Raw genomic sequence first — 25,489 nt, forward strand, 5'->3', positions numbered from 1 at the left:
ACCACATATTATATATTATATTGCCTAAAACGTCTTGTGATGGCTTAACTAATAAGGCAACAAGTGCGGTGATAGTCATAATGGTTTAATGGTGGTAGAATTGTTTTTTTCTTTATCTTAATATTAAAATTCATTTTTATCCTTCTAAAAATCAATTGTATCCATCAATTTGTGTTTATTTTAATTTTTATTAATTTGATTGCTATTTGTGTTGATTTTAATGCCTTATAAAGTTTTTTTTTTCAATTTCAACCGTGAATATTTATTTCATTTAATTGCTGTATCCAATTTGATCCTCATTTTTTTATTGTTATTTTTTTTATCATTTTCTTGATTTTTTTCTTTCATTTTCCCTTAATATTTTTTTTATTTAATTTTTGTATCCAATTTTAGCCACCATTCTTTTGATTGCTCTTATTTTTTTTAATTTATTTTATTTTTCAATTTAGTCGATACTTATTTTGTATCCAATTTTGACGCTCATTTTTTATTATTATTTCATTTAGTTTGTATACCAAATTTGGTCCTTCTTGTTATGATTACTATTTTTTTTGTTTTAATTTTTTATTATTAGGAAATTTGCTTTGTAATTGTTTTTTATATCTATCTTCTATAAGGTAATCTTGGTCTCATGATACAAATAATTGGTTTCAGATATTAGCTTGATTTAAACTCAATCCTTTTTAGGTTGTTTTTTTTTATATTTTGTTATAATTTTATCATTCCATATTAAGTTTTCGACCTTTGGGATTCATGATTTGTTGTTTTTTTATTTTTATAGGGTTATCCCGATCTCATATCTTAGGTAACGGGTTATTCAAGTTAACCCAAGTTGAATTAGTTCTTTTACTCTTAATATTTTATATATAGAACTGATTTTTTTTTCATTTTCATCCTTTAGTATTAAATTATTAGCCCCTGAGCTTTGTTATTTTTCCACTTCTTTTTCATAAGGTTATCCTATTGTGGTTTAGTCAAGTTAACTTAAATTAACTAATGTTTTTTTTAGCATTCTTTTATAGATTTAATTTTGATCATTTTTTTTCATGTTTGTTTTTTTTAAATTTATTTATTTTATCTTGTACCTTAAGATCAACCAAGTAATTTTTAACCTATTTAATTATTTTATGTTAAGAAAAATTTGACCTGGTCCACCATGCAACATGCGCTATCTAAGAAATAAATATCTATATCACGTTATGTTTTTTGGATTTTTAAAATTAATCAACCATAATTTGAATTAGTTGAGTCAATTTTTTTGATTTTAAGTTTATAATTAAAAATTTTCTTATAGTTAAAAAAACACATTAATAATAATTAAATATTTTATGTTTTAAAATTTTTTGTAATGTTAAGAGAAGTGACAAGAAAGTCTGCTTGAAATTGTAGTAGTGGTTGTGGTTTAAAGTATTTTTCGTTTAGAAATGTATCAAAATATTTTTTTATTTTTTAAAAATTATTTTTAAAATTAGTATATCAAAAAAATTTAAAAACTTTAAAAATTTAAAAAATAATTTTTAATAATAAAATAAACAAATTTAAAAACATAAAATATAATTTTTAATAATAAAATAAAATAAAATAAAATTTAAAAGAATGGGTTTCAATCGCATTCCTAAACGGAGCCACTCGTGCAGATACACTTATGTTGTTATTGTTGGTGCTGGCTCTGCTGGGTTATCCTGTGATTATGAGCTTAGCAAGAATGCTTCTGTCAAAATTGCCATAGTTGAACAATCTGTTAGGCCTGGCGGTGGTGCTTGGTTTGGTGGCCAGCTCGCATCTCTGCCACGATAATCAAAATTCTTCCATTCTGCATGCAATTAATGTTATTTACTGTTGTATTAATTAGTATATGATAACAAAAAGCTGATAACACTTATGTTGTCTTGTTAGTTTTTTCCTCGTTTTATGAGATTTTATTTTATTTTATTTTGGGCATGGTTGATGGTTGTAACATGATGATAAGGATTGATGGGGCTTTCTGGTTGAATAATAGCCACTTGGTTCTATTTACACTCTTTACATTGTGGCCAAGATTTGTAATTTATAATGTTGTGGGCTTGTGATCATTCTTCATTCAGAATTTGAGTAGAAAATTAAGATACTTCCATGCTTCATTTGTAGAAGTACTAATCAAAAAGGGAAAGAAGGGGCGTGATTCCTAATCAATGAAAATATTTTTCATTTAATTTCTCTCGAAGGAACTGGCTAGTACAAGGTTCTTGATTTTCTAGATATACCTGCAATTTTTTTTTTTTTAAATATAGCTATCTTTACAATCTACATTTTATGAATTAAATTTTGAAATTGATTGTACATCTATATCTTATACGCAAACCAGCTCATCTCTTCCTTAATGAGCTAAGCATCGAGTATGATGAGCAAGAAGACTATGTAGTAATCAAGCATGCTGCACTCTTCACCTCTACAATCACGAGCAAACTCCTTGCTCGTCCAAATGTCAAGCTTTTCAATGCTGTGGCTGCAGAGGACTTGATAGTGAAGGAAGGAAGAGTAGGTGGACTGGTCACTAATTAGGCTCTTGTGTCAGTGAATCATGACACAATCTTGTATGGACCTTAATGTGATGGAGGCCGAGGTGGTTGTGAGTTCCTGCGGCCATGATGGGCCATTTGGTGCTACTGGGGTCAAGAGGCTTAAGAGCATTGGCATGATCGATAGTGTGCCAGGAATGAAGGCCCTTGACATGAATGCAGCTGAAGATGCCATTGAGAGGCTTCCTAGGGAGATTGTGCCTGGAATGGAAGTTGCTGAGATTAATGGCTCTCCATGAATGGTAACCTTTAATTTCCCTTTATTTCAAATGTTGTCGGGATTTTAATGATCAACTGAGATTGCCCTCGTTTATTCTTTAACTATGAGCTACATGATCAATATCTGCAAGTAAAATTGTTAACATACTTGCATCATGCTCAACCTTCATCTTTATTGTTTATTGCCAAAAAAGCTCAATTTCTGTCACTATGAATTATTGTTTATTTTACTTAAAGCTGGATGAACCATCACTTTCTGAAGCTGTGTAACTGAGAATTCAGGTGACCTTCACTAACGTAGGTTGTGCAGTCATATCTGTATTTTGCACTTTCTTTATACTGTAGTAATCAGGATTTCTTTGTCACGGGCCGCATTTCCAGTCCATTCTATGATCTTGAAGTGTGGCCTTCGATTATATACATCCATTAGTGGATAGATAGATTGGACTTTTCATAATGGTCCCCTCAAATCATAGAGGATGGGTACTGAAATATCTTGTCTTGAGGGACCACCGTGTCATTCTCCTAATATAATTTCTGGGACCATGAAATGAGAAAGTGAAAAAGGTTATGGCTTCAAGTTTTGGCTAGAGCATTTGACAAAATAGCAAAGTTTTGAGATATTTACGGTTGATGTGGTGCGTGCATGGAGGGTTTTGCTAATAATCTTGGGTGTCTTGGTGCTGTTGTTCAAGCCTGGATCGAATTGACACAGTAGGTCAATCGATGGAAAAAATTAATCCAGGATTTGATTTCAAGAACGAGAACTTCTCTGGTAGTTGTTGCTAGTCTTTCAGCCTCTGATACTGATATTGTTCAGCCATTAAAGAGGTTTTCCATCATGGATCTTTTGCAGGGACCGGAAACAATTGGAAAGTTCAGGAGGCAATGTTGAGGCTGAAGTGGTAGAGGTATAGATGCAAGTGGGACTATACCACTGTTCAAGAAGCTGTGAACTCGGCTCCAAGTTGAAGTAAAAGATGGTTTGTGACGTATGCGAAAAGCTGGGTTTGTGAGGAGAATGTGGATGTTGCAAAGAAGAACAAAAATGTTATGATTGCTGGTGATGGTACGGATTTCAACATCGTAACTAGTAGCCTCAGTGTTTTGGATGGATCTACAACCTTTAGATCTGCTAGCTTGGTATTTGTTGTTGTTTAAGCATTTGTTTATGCGGCAGTATTGTTAGGCATTACAAAGATTCCAAAACTAACTCTTTAATTAGGCATTGTTTTTGGTCTAAGCCGCACTATTTGCAAATTTTGTTCCAAAATACAGGACCAGAAAAGCACCAAGCTGCGGCTCTCATTGCAAGGAGCCTATGGCAAACCAAAGAACATGGTCACTGCATAAGATAGGATTGATCCAAATCAAAATAATGGGATCTCAATCCAGAACTGTATCATTATTCCAAACACTGATCTTGAATTAGGGCAGAAAAAGTTCCTACGTGCTGTAGTTGTGCAATCTTATATTGGGGGACTTGTTAATCGTACCGTTTGGGCAGAATGGAGCATGGATTTTGCATTAAAAACATTGTATTATGGCAAGTCTTCAAATAGCAAGCCAGGTGCAGGTGTTAGCAAAAGAGTGAATCGGCCTGGATATCATGTCATTAGTGATCCAAATGAGGCCAAGCAAGTCACTGTGGCAGAGCTGATACAAGGAGGAGCCTGGCTAGAATCCACTGGAGTTTCTTTTACTCAAGGACTGTAATACAGGAAAAGCATGCACCCCCCTCATGGATTTAAATAGCATGTGTTGTTGTGTCATGCCCTGCATTCTAGTGTACCAAGTTCGAGACATAATTTGCTCATGTTTAGACCTTTCCATAAATAAAATTTGAATAAATAAAACTGGTGGATCAATTAATCTGTGCTCAGACCCTATAGGAGTTGGTATCTGAAAGCTAGTTCTGGTTTCCTAAAATTTTTACCTCCACCAGCTCCTTCAACAGCTTTTTGAAATCATCATCCCCGTTGCCTCTACAAGGAATGATTTGCAATTCTGAGCAGAGTGCCATAACTTTATAAGGACTCAAATGCCTGAGAATTTCAGGGTCTCTATCATAATCCTGGTAATTCAATGGAGAAAAATAATAAATACACACAAAGTAATGAGCTGTTTTCTTAAAATTCCTATTTAAATAATTTACATCTTCAATGGCCTAGGAATTTACAATCAATTTAGTTTTAATATGGTCTAAACTCTGCACAAGCATTCTCATCAGGAAAGAAAACTAAGTATGCTCATTTCCATTTAAAGGGAAGGTGTCTTGCCAGTGAAAGTAAATAAACTGCAAATTACATGTACCATAAATCAGACATGCATGTCAAACGAAGTCAAGTAGCATATGTCCCTTTAGTGTTCCTAAATAAGCTAGGGGCAAAAAGATATAGCAGTGTTGCAATCAAGCACAACTAGCATGGAACCACCAACCAAGAACAATAAATACCTGCTTACCTTCTCTGTTATGACAACAACTGGCATGGAGCCAAACTTATCCTCCAGCTCTTTGAGTTTCATTCTGATTATCTCAATGTCCTAAATTAAGTGACAAAAGGAAAATAAGATTGACATAGAATTGGTACCACAAGCAACAACAGGCGAGTAGGGATGAGATAATATGCTGGTATACATCACGTGCTATTTCATTTTTAATTCATTCTCGCTATTATTCCCCTTCTTTTTGAACAATTACTTAGCATTTTGGGATGAGTTGTACTGATAATATGGATACTGCCAGTAGAGGCAATCTAAATCATGATATATCTCACAAATGAATTTGCCTCCCACAAAAGTTCAATTGTGCATATGCAATCAAAGAGTCTCAAAACTAAAAGACAGATTCAGGAGATTAAATGGTCACTGATGTTAAGTTCAAGATTAAATTTGAACTTATAAAGAACAGTCATAAGCATCTTTGAGTTATAAAATGTTGAAGCGCGTGTATAAAGCAGTGTAAAATTTAGACTGGAGAGTATGGGCATTGTACCGTGTCTTGGAGTGAGTGATGATCACTGAAATCAAGTCGATCAACATACAAAGTTCCCATCTGCCAAGGAAACACCCCGCATTTGTAGATAAAAATACATAACAGTAGGGGGGAACAAGGGGCAAGGATTTAAGAATAATATATCACCTGTAATCTGTCTCCCAGTATTTTTTCTTTATTGGACTTCCATTAAAATGAGTGAAGATTCTCCAGATAAAATAATTAAGCAAATAATATTTAAGATCAAATGGCTAAAGGGGCAAAATACCTTCTTTATCCCCTGCACAAAAGCATTTGCAGAACCAATTGCAGAGACACATAGAACAACACCATTGCATAATATATCCAATGGTATGCTGGTGTTGATATTTCCTACTTCAAAGAAGTGTGAAGGAGACATTCTAGTGAAAAAAACAGGAAGAGATTTTTTAACTTCTCTCATCATTAACTTGATTTCTCTGAGATTATGCTCCGAAACCTGTGCAAAACTTTTATTTCAACATATTTGAATCAATTTCCTGCTCATAAATAAAAATAAGCATTTGCAGAACCAATTGCAGAAACACATAGCACAACACCATTGCATAAGATATCCAATGGTATTCTGGTGTTGATATTTCCTACTTCAAAGAAGTGTGAGGGAGACATTCTAGTGAAAAAAATAGGAAGAGATTTTTTAACTTCTCGCATCATTAACTTGATGTATCTGAGATTATGCTCCGAAACCTGAGCAAAACTTTTATTTCAACATATTTGAATCAATTTCCTGCTCATAAATAAAAAAATATATATTTTTTTTCATCTTAAACATGAGTGGTAAAAGAATTATGTTCTTTAGAGCATCAAGAAAAGCAGAATTTTAAATGAAACATAATTTAAAAAACACCGACAAACTATGAAAAAATCAGTGGTAGGTACCAGGTTTGCATGATGAATTACAACAACATCTGCTTTTCCGAGGGCTTTCAAAGGTTCCCTTAAAGGTCCAAGTGGAAGTATTTGATGATTTCCCCATGGTGTTAGTCCATTAACCATGAGAATCTCTACGTCACGCTGCAGGCTCCAGTGCTATCTTCCATGTAAATAAAAACTATCATTACCAGCATATGTATAAGCCACATATTTCTTTCTTCATGATTAGAGGACTATTAACAATCAATTGGCTGAACATGACTTCAATTCACAATATAAGAATCACACTATATTTGGGTCAGCTTATCGAGACAATAAATTAAAGACAGAAGGCACATAGACAGGCATTTCCCATAGATAGATAAAGAACAGTACTTGGGTGAGAAAAATCAAAGCACAGGTTAAAAAATAAGCAAGTACAGCCTGATGCTGCACAGAGTTATGTAATACAAACAAATGCACACGAATTACTGAACGTAAGCATGTATATGCAAGCAAACAGGGAGAGAGTGAAGGCAAAATCACACAAATAATAGAAAAAACATGAAGGAAACAGTACCTGCATTCCATCATCCAAAACCACAACACCAACTTTTCTTGAGTTAATCCGACTTCTCTCTTTCTGTTCATGCCATTTGCCCTCAACTAAATAATCACGAGGATCTACATAACCATGTCGCTTAAATAAGCAAGCAGCAGTAACAGCTCGATTTGCACCAACACCAATCTTTACTGCTTTCCCACGAAGATGCCTAGCAAGCATCCTAGCTTCATCTCCACCAGCATAACCCTGACAACAATAGAAGAAAACATTAATCTCTCAACTAAGCCAATGGCTCCATAGAACTACACAAACACTAAGCAAATCTGCACTTGTCATTACTATGCAATCTGGTTCATGCACGCCAATGTGCGAACCCACACGCTGAGACTAGATTGCAAAGTCGCGCTAGCAATCATCATATCATTAACCAGTAGGAAATGTAATCATTAACTAGGTAAAATGAAACCAAAAAAGAGAAAAAGGTTAAAATACCCTAGTAAGAATGAGAGGTGAAATTCCAGAATCAGCTAACCAAGAAGAAATGAACTCAACCATTGGAGTCTTCCCATTTCCTCCCCATGTTAAGTTGCCAACACTTATCACCGGCACTGGCAACCTTCAAAAATAAACAGATTACAGCAAAAACCAATAGAAAAATATACTTTCCTAGCCTAAGCTACGCTCTTGTTAGTCACGCACAATGGCAAAGGCAAACAAAAATTAAAAAAGGAGAAGATAAAAACTTACTAGAAACCACGAAAAACCCACATGCCAAAATAATAAAAAATCAAAGCTTTCTTTCATTTTCTCTTCTTTTTTTGTACTTTATCAGAGACCAAACAGCAAGTAGGGTCATGCATACCTGTGCTTAGAGAAGAAGCCAAAGTGGTAGAGATAGTGGCGGATAGAGAGAACAACTCCGTAAAGTGAGGAAGCTAATGAGAGGATAGGAATTAAAGATCGGTGCAGTGCAGAGAGCTTAGTGTAGTCTTGCGCGTCGGCTATCTCCTTCACTACTCTCCTCAGTTTTTCCATTGAAGAAGAGAAGCAGCCTGGAAAAAAAGAGTACCGGTGGAACCAGCAAGAAATAAAAATAATGAAGCTGGAACAGGACGACACGTCATCCAATACATTAAAATACTCTATGTACATGCCGTTCTTTTTTTACCTTGTCAACTTTGTCATGAAATTGACACGTCGTCTGAGCAGTAGCAGTTCCTTTTAATCTCTCTTCCCTCATTTTTTCTCTAAAAAGAATAATTCTCGCGTTAGAATTAAAATTTTCAAAAGGTCTGTTTGGTTGTCGAGAAAATTTTTAATCTTTAGGGAAAAAAAATTTGAATCGTAATTTGATAAAACAATGGAAGAATTATTTGTTTTGATTCTCTCAATGCTTCTTGTCGTCGGTTTAATACCGTTATATCTATGGAAACGCCGTCAAGATCGATCGCAAGACGAACCGCAACAACAAGAAGAACGGCAGGTCAGTCAGTGGTTACAATTTGTTAGGAATCTTTAAAGGTTAAGAAATTTCTAGATATTTATGGTTTAAAGAATCGAGAAATGATTTTTTTTGGGGTTTTTCAGGTTCCGAGAGGAGAGACAGTGGCGCGTGCAACTGGTACGCGTAGAATGCGTAGAAGACCAGCAGCTGGAGCGAGTTCATCAAGAAATGTTGAAGCAACTGTCGAAGGTTTAGTGTTTTTATTTTTTTTGTTGAAGATTCTGCACTTCTAGTTGAATGTAAATTTGTTGGATTCCAGGCGCGTGTTTGTTTGTGTGCGTTTTTTTAATTGGTTTCGATTGGCATGCCCTATCCTGTCCCGTGTGTTGTTCTTAGTTACAAGGAGATGTAAAAGTGTATTATGATGTGTGAATACGTCAGTGTTTTTGTGTTTTCCATGTTGAATGATTGGCTGCGGGATTTGGGAATTGGTGTTTGTCTTGAGTTTATGGAATTGTGGAGCGTGCAGATGCTGGTGCTGAAAGTGATGATGAAGTTGTTGGTGGTGCTAATCATGATGATAAGGCATCGAAGAAGGAGAAGAAACGGCAGGAGAGGGAAGCACAAAGACAGGTGCGCTTTTACTTTCCTTAAGATTTTTTCAAGAAAAGTAGCGGTTTTTTTTTCCTTGCCTGAACTTTAGTGAAGTTGCCTTCAAGGTGTAAGAATCTAGAGTAGCTTTAAGAGCAGGTGAGGCATAGAGGAAAAGCGTGATAAAGGAAACTGATTGTTGTACTATTTTTTTGGTCCTGATTTTCTGCGTTTTTCTTTTTTCCCCCTCTCTATTGGAGTGTCGGTATTTGACTTGACAAAGCTACTTATTGTTGTGAAGGCTGAGGAAGCGGCACATGATTCAAGGCTCACCAAACAAGACCGTTATGCAGAAATGAGGAGGAGGAAGGATGAAGAACGTGAGGCGAAAGAGCGCATGCTAGTGGGTCGCTTAGCTTTCCTTTTGTGATGTTTAGGGATATCAATTGTTGGATTCCTTGTTGAGGAAATTTGTCATGATTCTTTAGGAAGAAGAAGCCAAGGCTCGACAGGCCAAGGAGGAGGAAACTGCTGCGTTAGAGTTTGATAAATGGAAAGGAGAGTTTTCAGTGGATGCTGAAGGATCAACAGGAAATGATTTGCAAGATGGAAATCAGGATTTGTTGTCTGATTTTGTGGAATACATAAAGGTACTCTCAGTCCTGCACTTAGTGAATTCTCTCGTTAAGTTATTTGTCCTTTAATTCATGATAAACATGTGAGTTTTTCTTGCTGGTAAGTTTAGTTGTTAATTTCTCCCTGTAATGTGAGCAAATGAATTTCTCAATCAAATGTGAAGTATTAGTAGTTCAGCAAACATTTAAAAATTATCTTACTTTTATCTGCTATCATGCACTGTGATCTGCTGTTGGTAAAAAAGAAACTTCATTAGTGATTATAAGGTTTCAAAAATCAAAGTGAAAGTTGTTATGTTGCTCATTTTTTTGCTTTGTTTTCTTTAATATGATCTTGCAGAAACATAAATGTCTTCCTTTGGAAGATCTTGCTGCAGAATTTAAGCTCCGAACTCAGGTACTCTTTCTAAATCACTCCCCATTATTCCCATTTCATCCTTCTGGACACAATTGTATATAAGGATCTAATTTGACAGTAGCAATGCATATACTAAATTATGGTAGTTCTTGAACAATGATAGATCTGAGCTTAATTTGTTCACAATCCTCATTCACTGGTTGTTTCATTATATGCATCTGGTTGTCCAAGTAAGGAGTTAAATCATGTAAATATGACATCATTGTCCTATTCTCATGCTAATATGGGTGCCTAATACCTTTGGTTAATTCAGGAATGTATCAACCGGATCACCTCCTTGGAAAGTATGGGTATGTGTTCTCGCATCTCTTTTATTCATTGCATATATGTTTTAAGCAATCTTTAGTGTCCTGTGCAACCTTTCATGGTTTAATTTGCTTTAATTACTTCTCTGCTTTTTTATTTTCCTTCCACTTTGGGTTCTGGAACTTTATTATCAAATTTTCAAACTAAACCTTCTTCTTGCAATACCCTCACATGTATAAATATCTTTATTGAATTTGCCCTTTTTCTCTGTCTAGTTTTATCCAGTCTTTATCTTCTCTAATGTAAGGTTGGTTCTGTAATTTTTGCTCTTATACTGTAGAATCTTCTCTACAGGTTGATTGTGGCATGTTGGTCTGTATCCTTTAACATTCCACCATCTAGCTATAATTTATAATGAAAAACAACTCTTAAATCATCTTTTCTGATTAAAACTGTGGTAAAGTCTAGTTGGTGTTTCTTTAAAAGAAAAAGAAATGCCAAAAAGAAGAAGATGTAATTACCCATTACCACTGGAATGCCATTGTTTTCCGTCGTGGTTTAGTTTGCAATGATGTGCCTAGCCATTGATTGATGCAAAGTAAATATATTCTTTCTTCAGTAAATAGTTTCTGATGCAGAGTTGAGTTTCTCTAAGATGGTTCGGTACCCTTGATTAGAAACTTAATGTTAGATTTAATTTTGTATCAGGGCGACTTTCTGGTGTCATGGATGATAGAGGAAAATACATATACATCTCACAAGAAGAGATGAGAGCTGTTGCTGACTATATTAAGCGGCAAGGGAGGGTTAGCATCTCGCATCTGGCAAGCAAGTCCAATCAATTCATTGATTTGGAGCCAAAAGCACAGTTTGTTGAGGAAATCAGCAACGCAGAAGAACTCACTGTTGCTTGAGTTGGTGTATTTCCTGACTTAGCGTCATATAGATAGAAGAAAATCATGGTGCCCCATCAACAGAAAATATTAGAACTTTTTCAATTTTTTGTGATGTATAAAAGAGAAAAGAAAACGACCATGAAGCAGTCAATGTGCAGGCAGAGTGCTGTAGGTTTTACGTGGGAAAAACTCAGGAAATGTTTCCGAGCTTAACTGGACTTGCCAATCCTATTTGTTTTGTTTAAACCCTTCATATCAGATACGCTTGATCGTTCTTGAAGAATGCATTGATTGCTGATGGTTGAGCTGTGTTTTTTCGAGTCCTGTCCCGTTTCTTGACTGAAACTTGTTTTGGTTCTACAGAAACCGAATCTCCAGATATGTAAAACAGGTTTCAGGTTTCCTGGTTGACCAAAATTTACCAGTTATACTTCTCTAGCAGGGGTTCATGCCGATAAGAAAAGAAATTTGATGGAAACTCCATCAAATCGAAAAACATGGTTAAGGTTGCAATTTTCGGACGTGTTTTTAGCTAGTTCAGAAACATGTTTTCCTTACAAAAGAAAACCATCCAAGTCGGCTGTTTATCATCTGCTGTTATCCATCAAAACAAGTTCTATCATCCCTTGTTAATCAAGAAAGCTTATGGTTGATTGAAACATGGAGCTTTAGAATAGAAAGAGGAGGGAGATGATTAATCATCGATCTCCCTCGCAGCTGATATCGCCCTGGCTGTTGCTGCATATTTGGCCAGTTAAGAAGAGACTTAGAGCCAACTGGACACAAGCCTGCTTGTCCATGGAAGCAGAAAGACCATAAACTCAAAATCACTTGGCAGAAGGGTAACAGAATCCATTCTTTGGGAGCTGGCTCAGGTTAGTTTTTGGTCCCTTGGAATCATTTTGACAATGCAATTTTTGTTTATATATATATATATATATATATATAAGAAAAGAAAGATTTATATTGCAGTTAAATTCAGTAATTACCCTCTAAAAATAGTAATAACCCTGCTGACATCCTCCACCTCCGAACCAACCGTGAAAACTAGAGGAAGAGAATTGGTATAAGACTCGGTCTTGGCTATCTCTATTCCAATTTATAAGCTTCTCATCTCACTCTAACTTGGGTTTCCCTTCTCAGTGACTGCCCATTTCTCATTCATAGCCGCGTTCTCGAACGCGGCAAATTCACCACCAGCTAACCCATAACCACACTTTTTATTTTTTCCCTCTCTATATTTTTTTATTGAAAAAATAAATTCATTCTTGCCCTGCAAGAAACTAGAAAATGAAAGCAAATTTAGGACTGGAGGTTCCATGGCAACTGGTAATGCTAATTCTCATTGCCTTATCATCTGTACTCTTTCATGCTTGCCATGGCCAAACCGATGATTATGAAAATCCTGCAGCCCCACCACCGGGCCTGGATGAATGCAATGGATTATTTCTCACCTATTCTTTCATATCCCGCGAAAAAGAATATCCAAGGGTAAAGAATGCATCCGCACAGGCATGGGCGTTCAAATCATTGGCAACGATAACCAATACAGGCCAATATGAACTAAAGGGTTGGCAAATGTTTGTAGGCTTTCAGCACAAAGAAATTTTAGTCTCTGCTTCCGGGGCAATCGTCGTCGATGGTGATGATTTCCCTTTGGAAGTTGGCAATGGGACAACCTTCTCAGGAAATCCGATGACGGACCTGAAGACCGCAATTGACACAGCAGGAGATTTCACCCAGATTTCAGCACAGATTGAGATTACAGGCTCGGTATTTGGAATTAAGCCACCAGGAGTGCCTATGCCAAAGAATATAAAGCTTGTTAATGCTGGGTACAAATGCCCTAAAGCAACTTCGAAAGGTAACAATCCTCATGTCTTGATGGACATGTTTTTTCGTTCAAATTAAGCATTGCACTTGGTTTATCTTTATGCTATTTAGATAGATTCTGTTCATACAGAGAGCTTGTTTCCTTTTCTTCTCTTGTTTCCCGACCAGGCCAAAAGGCAGGGACTTGAATCTGAGTTCTTGCCCTCTTCTCGCCACATGCCAACGATCACACTGAAGCAAAATTATTTCAGATAAATTTTATATGTTTTTCCATATCATGCTTCATAAATGTCATCAAAAGTCTACAATCAACATTGCTACAATTTTCAGCTGTCATATATATATATAAACCCATGTTTGATAACATGTCACAAATTGCAGCAGAAGTTTCCAAAAAATCAATTTTCATAGTTTATTTTCTTTTCCTTTTTTCCTTCTAGGAAAAACCTACATGCAAGTTTGCTGTAAGAAGGATCCAAAAGCCAAGGTTGTCAAGAAAATGCTCAAATTCTTGCCTCGTCAATACGGGGATCTCTCTCTCACTTACGATGTGCTTCAAGCCTACGGTAGCAACTACCAGGCCCAAGTTACTATTGATAATATCAATCCATTAGGCCGGCTTGATCACTGGAACTTAACCTGGGAATGGATGAATGGAGAGTTCATTTCCAAAATGAGAGGAGCCTACACTCACAAAAGAGACTTTTCCGAATGCGTTTACGGTCCTGCTGGAAAATATTACAAAGATCTAGACTTCTCCACTGTTATGAACTGTGAAAAAAAGCCAGTCATCGCAGATCTTCCTCCGGAAAGAAAAAATGATTCACAAGTTGGGAAGTTGCCATACTGTTGTAGAAATGGTACCCTTTTGCCATCTATAATGGATGAGAGCAAGGCAAGGTCCATATTCCAATTGCAAGTCTACAAGATGCCTCCTTTCTTGAACAGGACTGCCCTTGTACCACCCGAGAAATGGAAGATTGATGGAGTAGTCAATCCTCAATACAAATGTGGCCCTCCAATCAGAGTAGATCCAACAGAATTTCCTGATTCAAGTGGACTTGATTCTACAACTTATGCTATTGCAAGTTGGCAAGTGACTTGCAACATAACGCGTCCGAAGGAGAAGCTTTCACGATGCTGTGTTTCTTTCTCTGCTTATTACAACAGATCTGCCATTCCCTGCAATACTTGTGCCTGTGGTTGTGACAATAATAAAGGTTGCAGCAAGACTGCAAGAGCAATGCTTCTCCCAGCAGAGAGTCTTCTTGTGCCTTTTGATAACAGGACAACCAAGGCATTAGCATGGGCTGATCTCAATAAATTCAAAGTTCCAAACCCAAGACCATGTCCTGATAATTGTCCAGTTAGCATCAATTGGCATATTGACTCTGATTACAAGACTGGATGGACTGCTAGTGTCACTCTTTTCAACTGGGATGATTCTCCTTTCGAGGATTGGTTTTCTGCAATCCAAATAAACAAAGCCTATAAGGGCCTTGAAGGTGTGTATTCCTTCAACGGAACCTCGTTTGACAACCTCAACAAAACTATCTTGCTTCAAGGCCTACCAGGTTTGAATTTCTTGGTGGGAGAGGTAAATGGAACTAAACCAGGAGATCCAAGGATTCCTGGAAAGCAACAAACTAAGATATCATTTACCAAAAAACATACCCCAGGCATAAATATAGCACGGGGTGATGGGTTTCCTACAAGAATACTCTTCAATGGAGAAGAGTGTGCTCTGCCTAAGCAAATCCCCCTGTCGATTGCAGAGCAAAAATCTCCTTCTAAGTTCCTCACAGTCATAATCATGGCAATCATGACTTTCATTACGATGACAGATCACCTTCATTGATCATCTTTCAAGGTTAAAATTCCGGTTTATTTTTTTTTTGTATGGAATTCGCTTGGGTGAGCATTTGTCTTGCCTGTATCTATTTCAATGAAAGCTTTTTAGCACTTTTGTAAAGACTAGACAGCAACCACTTTCTTGCTCATGACACAACTTTTCTGCCTCAGCAGCGGAGCAGGAAGAAGTCTGTGACAAGAAATGGAGCATGATGCAACAATGAGTCCAGGGCCTGTATCTTCTGAAGTTGAATATCAAACGGAAGATGAGAAAGGTTGTAACCAAGTTCAAAACTGAAAAAAGTATCATAATTTTTACGTAACTCCAACTACTACCAGCAGTTAATTATATGCAAAACAGTGATGAATTGCCCTCTGTATACCGATTCCATACCTGTCTTTTTGTTTATCTAGCATGCCTTGATGATGTTTTAATGGTAATAGAATAACTTTCAGTCCATTTGATCCGTAGAGTTCTTGATTTTCGCATCAAATGATGAGACCATACAGTTTAATTTTGCAATTCTATCCTGAAATAAGATTTCTGCAGCCTGCAAGGTTTGTCTTAGCTTTATGAATCTCAGCAACTCATGTTTCTTAAAGCTATGAAATATTTCTGCTTATTCAGCTCAGACAACGTTGTTTCACAGAAACTAAGAATGCCATATTCTTGTCCTAAGATAGGAACATAATGAAGGGCTTTCGGTAGTTTATTCCATCAAAAGGGAAATAATTGAAGTTGCAGAGACTAAGAAATGGAGAAAATGTTTTCAATTGTTATTTAACATGGCAAACTTTTTAAGACCACCTGCTGGGGGCTCCAATTTGAACCTCTCTAATATCAATTGAAACAGATTATACTTAACAAGACCAGCTTATTATCTGGGGCTTTTTTCTAAAAAAAACCTTGATATTCCATTGCAAGTGTTGATGTTTTGCCAAGTCAAGTAATATATGCTGATCTGCTTTTTTTCATGCAGCCGATTTACTGAAACCACAGTTTTGCCCTTTCACCCAGTGGCCTCGCAAGTCGAGCTTGGACTTGACCTAGGATGAGTTTAAAAAAAATTATTTGAAAGTTGATTCGGTGACTTGGTTAAAAGTTCTGGTTGACTTGTATTTTAATTGATTCGGTTAAAATTCATTGTTTTTTATTTTTTTAAAATAATATCATTTTTATCTTTATTTTTTTTTTTATTAATCTTTGCTAACCCATACAACCCATAATGATCTTTCACTAAGTTAATCCCGAGTCAGATTTAATAACTTTGATTTTATCTGGTCACCAACACATGAATTTTGAAGTTTAGGTAAAGGAAATAGATTTTGACTAGGTTACTTCTTACAGTACGGTTTAATGAATCAAACTAAAAACTCTTGACAAATCAAGTCCTACAAAAATTATTTCTTCGATATAATTCAATTAATTTAATAAATTTAAAAATAAAATAATAATAATAATAATAAATCAAAGGAAATAAAAATTAAATGATAAGTAAAAAAATAATAACACAGTTGCTAGGTTTTAAAAAAACTGAAATAATCGATAAAAACATAATTTTATTTTTTTAAAAAATTTTAAATAATTTTTTTTAAATATTAAAACAATAATATATTAGATCAACTCGGATCAACTCCGTGAAAATCATGAGCTAAGTTCATTAAATTTAATAATTTTTTTAATTTAGTTATATGATAAAAAATAAAAAGATTAATTCAAAATTAATTAAATATTAAAGAATAAATTAAAAAAATAATAAAAAAAACTACTCAACTTTTTTTTTTTTAAAAAAACTAACACGCTGTGTTGTGTGGCCTCCCACATCCAATTATTTTAAAAAATCTAAGTGTGAGAGCATAGAATATGCCTACATGCATGAGTTTATATATATATATATATATAAAAGCAATTTTCACCTATCTCAGTACAATTGTGGTGGCTGAAGAGTCTAATGATGAGAGATCTAATAATCCTAAAACACCATAAAAGAAAGATTGCATGAAATCATCGAACTTCCCTCTTATATGTGTTTTATTATTGCATAATAGTCTATTCGTAGAAGATTTACAATATCTAAAGTCCATAAACATAGTTCGAAAACACTAGTAGTGATCATACATCAAATACACAAATTCCATCAATTCATGATCAATCATGTTGCCTTGAAAGATTCTACAATTGGATTTGATTCCATTATCATATATACAATAATTTAAAAAGGTTATAATTATAGTTTTCAGATTAATCAAGAACTCAGAGTTATGTATTTTCTTGTCAAGCTATGTGATATCAGCATCTTGCTGCCTTCTGGGTTCTAGCACTTGTTAAGAGTCCATCGTGGAGAAAATTCAAGTAGGTTCAAGAATTTAATTACACGGTATGGTGAACTCATCCCTGTCCCAGAGGGGTTTTGCATGGGAGACTACAAGAAACTTTTCAATCTAAGGAATTTATGCTTTACAATCTTCATCCGCTTGTCCATTTTTGACAGGGAAAACCATTAAAACAAGAACATTAACAGAGAAATAGAGATCAAGTCCCATACACGCAAATGATTTTCTTTGTATTTCATTGATGATCAAGTTAGAATGTATATGTTAACACAAAATGGATGGATACATGGTTGTATTTGTACATGGATTCTTATGTTGAAGAGGCTGGTTTACAGATAACAATTTACTTTCTGCAAGACCATCTTGCAGGTTGGAGCAATAATAAAGTTTTGGTATCTCCAAGCCAAAATTTGTGTGGGAGTATACCGCATCGATTGAAAGTTTAAAATACAAAATGAAAGCTTCCCAATATTTATCAGCTGGGGAAAAAATCATGTGTTTCATTGTAGGCTATGGCTTCTTCGCCTGCAAGAGCATGAATGACTGTAAGTTCAAGAAATAACCAAAAAGAACTTCGCTAATAAACAAGCAGCTGAGAATCCCCAGGAAAAAAACATGTATATAAACTGCCTTGGCAATAAAAAAGAAATCATCAGCAAGCAATTGGAAGCAGGACATTGTGCTAAGAAAATGCTAAATGGTATTACTCCCTGCCCTTTGAATATTTATTTGATATAGAAACAAAATGCTAAGAAAAACTAAGGACAAAAAAGGCTTGATACAAAGTTTTGACTCTGTTTTTCTGGATTTTTTTTTCCAACTGTTTGCTCTCTCTAATTCTAATTGAACATTTCAAATGCAACATCAGGATTTATAGCAGCACTCCAAGATAAGAAAAGTACCTTTTTTAAATATTTCTTGTGAAGTTTCATAGCACTGCTGCATGCTTTCTTGGCATCTAAATTTCCAGTCATGTCATTCAATATCTGAAAGGCATTGCAAAAGAAAATGAATGAGAAAATAAACAGGTTAAAATCATATTGATTCACAGCACAGGAGCTAGCTCGTGGAATATTATCTAGGTAGTACATGCACTGCTATTTACCAAAAAATAAAAACGTTTTGCAAGTTTTATGCTGTCTTTCTTGCTACAAATCTACACTAGAAGCAAACATAAATGAACGTTAGAAACCTACAAGCACGGTCAGTGTTGATCTGTTGGTTAAGTGGATGTGTTGAATAACTTGGGGAGGACTCATTCAACTATCCCCATGTTAACAGACAAGCTTTGGCCACATTTTCAGTTTCTGACTCCACCTAACAATGTCATGCTTGGGATTGAGACTGATCCTCAGCAGACAACTATAGCAACTAGAGCAAGAAATGGGGGCTGCTTTGAATCTTTCTTGAGACGCATGCTTGCAGAAAGGGTGATGCTCAAGCTGCAGCGACCACCCATTACCCCCTGCATGCAAACTTCTAGGGTTCGTGGACCGTCTTCACTACTAAACACTTCCACTTTTATTTACTTTCTCCTAAATGCTTCTGCTTGGTGGTGCATTGTCCTTCCTAAACTATATGGTATTTTATAGGTGTCTAAAGCATAGGGCACAAATCAACTCATCAAGCTTACTTTGACAACGTCATCCAGGCCCCGAGCCTCCTGCAAAAGCGTAGAGCTCTTATCTTTTAATACGCTGGCAACAAGGAAAATAGAGATGGGAAGGGGGCTTTCAGAATTCACTGCCCCATTTTTCATATTTTCCCTTTCAAACTTCCCATAGTGCCGTATTGACTTTGTTCTTCCCTTAGATCCCTCAGCTTTCTCACCATTCAATTCCGGCTCTTCATATACAGAGAACAAATCAGGGTCGTATTCAAGGGCCCACATCATCTGTAGAAAAGAATGCGCATATAAGAAGGTGCAGATTTTATGTTCTGCAAGCAGAGAGGTAAGTAACTAAGATAACGTAGTTTACGAAGGAAAAAAAAACCTTTTTGCCTGCATCTCTAGATGCATATACATGACAGAAAACAAACAAAAGATAAAAGAAAAGAAAATGAACATATAGGCTCGGGATTAAAGAAACTAAAAGAAAAACACCATACAGGTACCATTGACTTGTTACAACATTCTGTAGCTACAGAGTGGAGGCTTATCGGACATTATCAGTTTATAACGAGTTTTCTGAACTTTTGACAGGACCAATTCTGTAGATAAACAGTTCTACCCATAGCTTTAAATTAAAAGGAAAAAAAATAGAATTTTACATTGCCTTCATTACAGGCAATCTGAAAAATACTTGAATATACCTACTCTTTTCAATAAATCAAACTAAAATAATATAGCGAACTTGAATCATACCTCCCAAAGGTAGAGTGAATCACAAAATGAAAATTCTCGGCGGAACAAAACCATGAGCATACGGAAAGCAAATAAATAGTCGCCTCCACCAAGTGCATCTGTGTTCAAAGATCAAAACAAATCTTTACTTTATTTTTTCAGCATAAATGAAGAAAGTTCGGAAAAGTTAAAAACTATGACAAGAATCACAGCATAAAAATGTTATTATTGCTAAAGAATCACAGCTGAAAACTGCAATCTGAAAGGCAGATCATAACACAAGTTGGTTTCCATATCATGGCTGATACCACACTGAGGCAAACACTCATGTACACATAGGATCAAGCTTTCTTAATCCTGTAACCTTGTTCCCATGGAGCATCTAGATATTAAAAAATGGTATTTAAAGGGTTATAAAGCAAATACTTATTTTGTTTTTTCCTGAAGAACTTGTTCCAATTTTATAGGAACTCAAGTTCAGGGGGACCAAAGCTGCCATGAAATGAACAGTATGAATGAATGCTAACTAAAATGTAAGGGATATTGTTGATTATAATTGTTCCTTTTCTTTTTTGGTTGGGATAGGGACATCAATCATGATACTTCAACCCTAAGGGCTATTTTAAAATTGACAAAACTTTGGGGGTTCCAGTCCTCGAAAGGTATGTGTAGGTCCACTGATGCAAACAAGCCACCTTGCAGGAGCAAAAACATAGAGAAACACTTTCATCACAGACAATCAATTAAAAATTCTCCAGGTGCTGTCCCTTTTCTTTATGCAACAAGGCAACGAACAGTGACATTAAGGCATTCATCCATTGGTCATACTCAAGATTCCAAAGTAACAAAATTTTTTATCTTTTTCTTTCTCAATAATCTATATCTTCTTTTGGTAAGTGCTAATAAAAAGAAAAGGTAAAGAATAATAAACGTTTAAACTGAATGGGATTTAAGAATTAACAATCAGTATATTGTATAAAATAGAGGCTGGTTTAAAACACATAACAAGGAAAGCATAAATTTAAGACAATACCTAAATGCTGGTGAAGTTTTGGATCGACAACCTGAGTAATTTCGGCCAAATTACTAAGTTGTGTCTCCACTCCAACAGAGCTCTCAGTGCATCTGAAATTTCCTCGCTACAAAATTTCAAATAATATAAATTCATGAGAATGTGGAAATCAAAAGGAAAAAAAACTGAAGCTAGAGCTGTGGAAACCTCCAAGAGCATTTTGATTGATCATAGAAGTTATTTCAACTCAGAGAAAAATAAATCCCAAATAACTAACAAAAGCAGAAAAACAAGTGATCAGTGCAATGGAGGTCAGGAACCAATTTATGAAGGTACGCAATATAATAAATGCTTGAAAATCCACAAGGACATGAAGAGGTAGTTAACTCATGAGATATGAATGTCGAAACCATCAAGTGATTCATCAAGTATAAAAATTCAAATAACCTAAAGAAAATTAAACTTATCATCCACTTCTATGCAATAAGAATCCAGTACAACAATAGTAAAAAAAACCAATGTGCTTTATCCAAGAGCACCATCACACAGTAAAGTATCTTGTGCACAAAATTGAGAGACAAAGAAAATGAAGAGAAAGTACCAATCTGCGCATCAATCGTTCAAAACACCAAAATGCATCAGCTTCATCTTCAAGCAGCATTATCATGGGTGAGCAAAGATCACTCATTCCTGTCCACCATTCGTGCATTTGAGATTTTAGAATTTACACTTCATTACGTCAATGTAGACATAGGTAGACACATCATTATAAAAGTAGCATAATCATTGTGACCTTCAGCAACCAAACATAGTTATTCAAAAGAGACAAAGAAGACATTTGTGGAGTTATTTCTTTACAGCTCAATCTATTATAACCCAATACATCACGTCCAGATCATTTCAAATCTCATGTAATATTAAGGTAATATTGTGTAGATGACTGTGTACATGCATATCAATATTAATTTTCAGGTCAACAGAATTTCAAACAGAAGAAGAAAAAAGTATTTTGGTTTTGTAACTATCATTGATTAGTCTATTATAAATTAAGTGCCAGAAGTGATGGTTATTTATTGAATGAGAAGAGGTATCTGGTTATCCAGGTTACAGGGGAATGGGGATAATAATAAAGAGAATGGTCTTTTATAACGATCTAAAAATGTCAAGCACATATATTTCAAGCATTAGCACTTGTCTATAATTAGGTTTTGAAACTGTGTTTGAATCATATGTGCCTGTTATGTCGATCAGGTCAATAAAATGACAACAGTGTACATGCCAAGATCCTATACTGACATGAAGTAACTTGAGACTCTCTCTCTCTCTCTCTCTCTCTCTATATATATATATATATATATATATATATATATTAAATTCACAAATATGACAATCATTTTATCATCTACCTTGACAATAGCCGACATCTGTATCAATCCTGGCATAAACAGCTAGAATGTCCCAAAGTTTTGACAAGTTCTCTTGCTTCTCATAAAACACCAATGTCCTGTCAGTGCGATGTACATCGAGACCTACCACCCATAATGGTCCAATCAGAAAGAGTCATTTGATAGGAAAAAAGAAAAAAGAAAAAAAAAGTAAAATTCCAGGATTACAATAATGCAGTTATGACTAAATAAATCTTGAGGTTCAAATTAACAGAGTGCAACATTCATATCTTTTCTATATGCAGGGGTGGAACTACATGGAGGTTTGGAGGGGCCGTGGCACCCTAGACTTTCTGAAATATTTTACACATTTCATTCTTAAAATTCTTAATTATACCCTTCAATTTAAGGTCATAGGACTTAAAAATTTTGCACCCCCAAATATTATTAACTCTGTCTTTCCCTCTGTTGTTTCATTTTCAATGTTACCTAATTCCCTATCCCCACCTTCCTTCTCATAAAATTGCAGTTCCGCCCCATCTCTAAGGAACGACTTCAATACCCATAAGAGAGAACATAAACAAGAACCAGAGCATTAGAGGAAAAGTTTAACTCAAACTCTGCAATCCTGCATGAGAGTCTAAAGGTAAAACAGTGATTATAAATATTAAAGCCAGAGTCTAAAGGTAACATGTGTGCATTAATGAGAGAACATCAATTAATCATTAACTATTGCATAACAAGAAATTGGCTTTGCATTGACAGGAGAACAAGAATTAATTTTGCACCAATGAAGAGAGAAATCTGCGCATTAATATATGAACATCACCAACCTATTTGATGCAAGGTGAGCAGCCATTGGATCACTTTCTGGTCCAAAGGACCATGGCTAGTAAGCTCTCTCACCATTTCTGAACAGGAAGCATTTATTCTTGATTGATTTGTGCCATTGCCATCTGCATTGCCAGTTTCAGCAGAGGGGCCTCTGTCTTGATTTGTTTCTAACATTACTAACGGTTCTTGAATGGGCTGACCATCTTCAGTGATTACAGGCGCTGTAATAAATCTGCCACTTCCAACAACAGGAAATATTTGGCGGCACTCTTCTTTCCACCTAATATATTGTATCCTGAAGGTGCAACATGAGAACAACTTTTACATGTCTTCTAAAGTAGGAATAAGGCATCACAAAGCTTCAGAAGTTTATGCACAAAAAGTAAGGGTAATTACAGTACTTAACTCAAAATTAATAGACCTACATTTCTAAAGGGAACTTATGCACAAAAAGTAAGGGTAATTACAGTACTTAACTCAAAGTTATTAGACCTACATTTCTAAAGGGAATTTATGCACAACAAGTAAGGGTAATTACAGTACTTAACTCAAAATTAATAGACCTACATTTCTAAAGGGAAGATTCTGACTCAACTAGATTATATTTATATCCATGCAAGGAGATGAAGTCCCCATTATAGTATTATGTAAGAGATCTCCAGGGTCAGATTAAAAAACCTAATGAGAGCATAATCTTTTGTTTAGTATGTTCACCGACACGGTCCATAAATTATCAAACTTGCCTAGCCCCAAGAAAAAGCCTGGTTCTAGATGGTGACAAGAACCAAATATTGAAATTACCAAGTTGTCTCACATTACTGTAATTCTCATTGTCACAATAAAAGAAAAGCAATTAATAAGTCAATGTCTGGTCAATAAATTTGATTGAACTAAATAAGTAGATCCTGATCCTCTTCTGTGGTTTGTTGCCCATATGTTACACTTGTGAAGAGCAGAAAACAGACTACCTTCTGCGTTGCCGTATCTCATCTCGTTCATCAAATGTACTCTTAGGGTCATAACAGCCGAGTAAAAATTCCCAAACTTCTCCTCTAATTGCTGGATGGATCCCCTAGAAAAAGGGAAAAGAAAAATCATGAGCATTAAATCTCACAGTTGATTATAAGATCTCTTAAAAGAACACTTGCCCCACGGTAGATTCGACTAAGGGTCTTGCTTATATCCAGGTATCCTTCGGGTGTAAATGCAGCCTGCCATTTCCTTGGACTTAGAGTTTTACCTGCCTGCAAAAGTGGATCCAAAGGAAGCTGCAATCATTTCCATTACAAGCAATGTGTTTTAAGTTCAGTTGGCAACACCAATCAATATGAACTATTGGAGCTGAACAGTTTGACCTTATTGTTTATCTATTTCACGACAAGCTAGCTTAAGTGTACATATAGACTTGCCAGTTTAACAAGCTAGCTTATGTTACATTGGTGATTATTGCTGGAAAAATCCTTTCGCACTAAACATTTGAAATTAGATTAAACAAATCAACTGAACAATCCAATTGACTATTCCACCCGGCTTTAAAATAAAACAGAAAAAAGGAGCCTTTCTTAATGCGTTAATCATGCAACCATTTCCTCTATGGTCCAAAGTCAACATCTTTCCTCGAACTCAACCATAAGTAATGATCATAATAGCATTACTTTCATATTGTAAGCTATATTTTCCGTTTTATGCGAGACATTGATCCATATCATCATAGCAAACACCGTTTCACTCCAAACTAACCAAACGATGAGAGCCCGACAAATATCAACATAAAGCCACAATGAACCGAATTCCAAAACATTGATCCATATTATTCATATGGATATCCGAAAAATATAAAAGAAAGCTACAAAGAACCAAATCTCAAAACTATGACCACATCAACCAAATGGGCACGTCACAAAACAAATGGGCACTTCATGAACCAAATGGGCACTTCATGAATATCAAAAAGCAGTCCAGAAAGGAAAAAGAAAAGGAAAAAACCAAATCTTTAACGCAAACCTTGATTTTGAATCTGGTTTTTGGAACATCCGTGCATTCAGGCCGGACCTGATAATATGAATCAGCAGGCTGTCCAGGATCTCTCCACATTTATAATAGCCAAGAAAAAGAACTCACAATGCAGAAATCAGGAGCTTGACCGCCTTAAAATTATGAGATTTACAAGAAGATGTAGGGTTCAAAGAGGGGGAAAGCTCCTTAACAATAACAACAACAAAGACAAGTTCAAAACAATAAAATATGAGAAGACAAAAACGGAAGTGTTGTTGTTGTTGTTGTTTTTTAATGTTTCTGTTTTCAGTTGGTGATTTGTTTTTGTGTTTTTAATAATAAATTAAAGAGTAATAATTATAATTAGAGGTAGGGTGTTGTGGGGTTATTTTCATGGTCATGCTCATGCTGTTTTACTCTGTCAAAGTTCTATTTCCATCTCG

At 35.4% G+C, this 25,489-nt stretch overlaps 5 protein-coding genes and 1 pseudogene across 12 annotated transcripts; 4 read left to right on the forward strand and 2 right to left on the reverse strand.

Annotated features, from left to right (window-relative positions):
• Positions 1 to 1,596: 1,596 nt before the first annotated feature.
• On the forward strand, positions 1,597 to 3,906 carry LOC105142404 (thiamine thiazole synthase 1, chloroplastic-like; annotated as a pseudogene).
• LOC105142405 (pectinesterase 3-like) lies at positions 3,424 to 4,493 on the forward strand. Its single transcript, XM_011050012.1, has 5 exons — positions 3,424 to 3,491; positions 3,634 to 3,688; positions 3,798 to 3,920; positions 4,056 to 4,118; positions 4,215 to 4,493. The coding sequence occupies exons 1-5, from the start codon at positions 3,424 to 3,426 to the stop codon at positions 4,491 to 4,493; spliced, it is 588 nt and encodes a 195-aa protein (XP_011048314.1).
• On the reverse strand, positions 4,124 to 8,425 carry LPXK (tetraacyldisaccharide 4'-kinase family protein). Of its 7 annotated transcripts, none has more exons than XM_011050005.1 (10): positions 8,091 to 8,356; positions 7,721 to 7,844; positions 7,244 to 7,474; positions 6,691 to 6,840; positions 6,324 to 6,498; positions 6,041 to 6,075; positions 5,773 to 5,832; positions 5,241 to 5,321; positions 4,714 to 4,851; positions 4,124 to 4,560 (listed from the first exon to the last, which is right to left on the reverse strand). In XM_011050005.1, exons 1-10 carry the CDS (start codon positions 8,261 to 8,263, stop codon positions 4,525 to 4,527), a joined length of 1,203 nt encoding a protein of 400 aa, XP_011048307.1. In that variant the 5' UTR covers positions 8,264 to 8,356; the 3' UTR covers positions 4,124 to 4,524. The 7 variants fall into 7 exon arrangements, 5 of the variants coding, with proteins under 5 accessions (XP_011048307.1, XP_011048312.1, XP_011048308.1 ...); XM_011050010.1 differs by lacking the exon at positions 8,091 to 8,356 and adding an exon at positions 7,976 to 8,081; XM_011050006.1 differs by lacking the exon at positions 6,324 to 6,498 and having other exon boundaries at positions 6,041 to 6,250; positions 8,091 to 8,366.
• Positions 8,426 to 8,512: 87 nt separating this feature from the next.
• LOC105142400 (DDRGK domain protein) lies at positions 8,513 to 11,778 on the forward strand. The gene is made up of 8 exons (XM_011050004.1): positions 8,513 to 8,711; positions 8,816 to 8,921; positions 9,202 to 9,305; positions 9,565 to 9,666; positions 9,752 to 9,913; positions 10,239 to 10,295; positions 10,570 to 10,606; positions 11,271 to 11,778. Exons 1-8 carry the CDS (start codon positions 8,589 to 8,591, stop codon positions 11,474 to 11,476), a joined length of 897 nt encoding a protein of 298 aa, XP_011048306.1. The 5' UTR covers positions 8,513 to 8,588; the 3' UTR covers positions 11,477 to 11,778.
• A 629-nt stretch (positions 11,779 to 12,407) lies between these two features.
• On the forward strand, positions 12,408 to 15,600 carry LOC105142399 (COBRA-like protein 10). 2 transcript variants are annotated; one of them, XM_011050003.1, is made up of 3 exons: positions 12,408 to 13,322; positions 13,732 to 15,161; positions 15,314 to 15,600. In XM_011050003.1, exons 1-2 carry the CDS (start codon positions 12,749 to 12,751, stop codon positions 15,147 to 15,149), a joined length of 1,992 nt encoding a protein of 663 aa, XP_011048305.1. In that variant the 5' UTR covers positions 12,408 to 12,748; the 3' UTR covers positions 15,150 to 15,161; positions 15,314 to 15,600. The 2 variants fall into 2 exon arrangements, with proteins under 2 accessions (XP_011048305.1, XP_011048304.1); XM_011050002.1 differs by having other exon boundaries at positions 13,732 to 15,600.
• Positions 15,601 to 17,685: 2,085 nt separating this feature from the next.
• On the reverse strand, positions 17,686 to 25,325 carry LOC105142398 (TBC1 domain family member 17). The gene is made up of 11 exons (XM_011050001.1): positions 25,056 to 25,325; positions 24,200 to 24,295; positions 24,020 to 24,123; positions 23,051 to 23,346; positions 22,239 to 22,361; positions 21,434 to 21,522; positions 20,854 to 20,959; positions 19,842 to 19,939; positions 19,110 to 19,370; positions 18,379 to 18,462; positions 17,686 to 18,001 (listed from the first exon to the last, which is right to left on the reverse strand). The coding sequence occupies exons 1-11, from the start codon at positions 25,143 to 25,145 to the stop codon at positions 17,987 to 17,989; spliced, it is 1,362 nt and encodes a 453-aa protein (XP_011048303.1). The 5' UTR covers positions 25,146 to 25,325; the 3' UTR covers positions 17,686 to 17,986.
• Between the last annotated feature and the right edge of the window lie 164 nt (positions 25,326 to 25,489).

The sequence above is a fragment of the Populus euphratica genome, unplaced genomic scaffold (genome assembly GCF_000495115.2).
Source record: "Populus euphratica unplaced genomic scaffold, PopEup_1.0 scaffold143.1, whole genome shotgun sequence".
Taxonomy (NCBI): domain Eukaryota; kingdom Viridiplantae; phylum Streptophyta; class Magnoliopsida; order Malpighiales; family Salicaceae; genus Populus; species Populus euphratica.

Bases quoted from the DNA above. Each gene is read 5' to 3' on its own strand.
- LOC105142405 (XM_011050012.1), top strand. From the start codon at position 3,424: ATGGAGGGTTTTGCTAATAATCTTGGGTGTCTTGGTGCTGTTGTTCAA. The intron at 3,492-3,633 runs GTAGGTCAATCG...GATCTTTTGCAG, and splicing joins GCCTGGATCGAATTGACACA to GGACCGGAAACAATTGGAAA. The intron at 4,119-4,214 runs GTCACTGCATAA...GAATTAGGGCAG, and splicing joins ATGGCAAACCAAAGAACATG to AAAAAGTTCCTACGTGCTGT.
- LOC105142398 (XM_011050001.1), bottom strand. From the start codon at position 25,145: ATGTGGAGAGATCCTGGACAGCCTGCTGATTCATATTATCAGGTCCGG. The intron at 23,347-24,019 runs GTAGTCTGTTTT...TTGCACCTTCAG, and splicing joins GAGATACGGCAACGCAGAAG to GATACAATATATTAGGTGGA. The intron at 19,371-19,841 runs GTATGATTCAAG...TCTTTTCTACAG, and splicing joins ATTCACTCTACCTTTGGGAG to ATGATGTGGGCCCTTGAATA.
- LOC105142399 (XM_011050002.1), top strand. From the start codon at position 12,749: ATGAAAGCAAATTTAGGACTGGAGGTTCCATGGCAACTGGTAATGCTA. The intron at 13,323-13,731 runs GTAACAATCCTC...TTTTCCTTCTAG, and splicing joins CCCTAAAGCAACTTCGAAAG to GAAAAACCTACATGCAAGTT.
- LOC105142400 (XM_011050004.1), top strand. From the start codon at position 8,589: ATGGAAGAATTATTTGTTTTGATTCTCTCAATGCTTCTTGTCGTCGGT. The intron at 8,712-8,815 runs GTCAGTCAGTGG...GGGGTTTTTCAG, and splicing joins AACAACAAGAAGAACGGCAG to GTTCCGAGAGGAGAGACAGT. The intron at 10,296-10,569 runs GTACTCTTTCTA...TGGTTAATTCAG, and splicing joins AATTTAAGCTCCGAACTCAG to GAATGTATCAACCGGATCAC.
- LPXK (XM_011050006.1), bottom strand. From the start codon at position 8,263: ATGGAAAAACTGAGGAGAGTAGTGAAGGAGATAGCCGACGCGCAAGAC. The intron at 5,833-6,040 runs GTATTTTGCCCC...TTTCCTTGGCAG, and splicing joins TTGTGCAGGGGATAAAGAAG to ATGGGAACTTTGTATGTTGA. The intron at 4,852-5,240 runs GTAAGCAGGTAT...TTGAATTACCAG, and splicing joins TTGTTGTCATAACAGAGAAG to GATTATGATAGAGACCCTGA.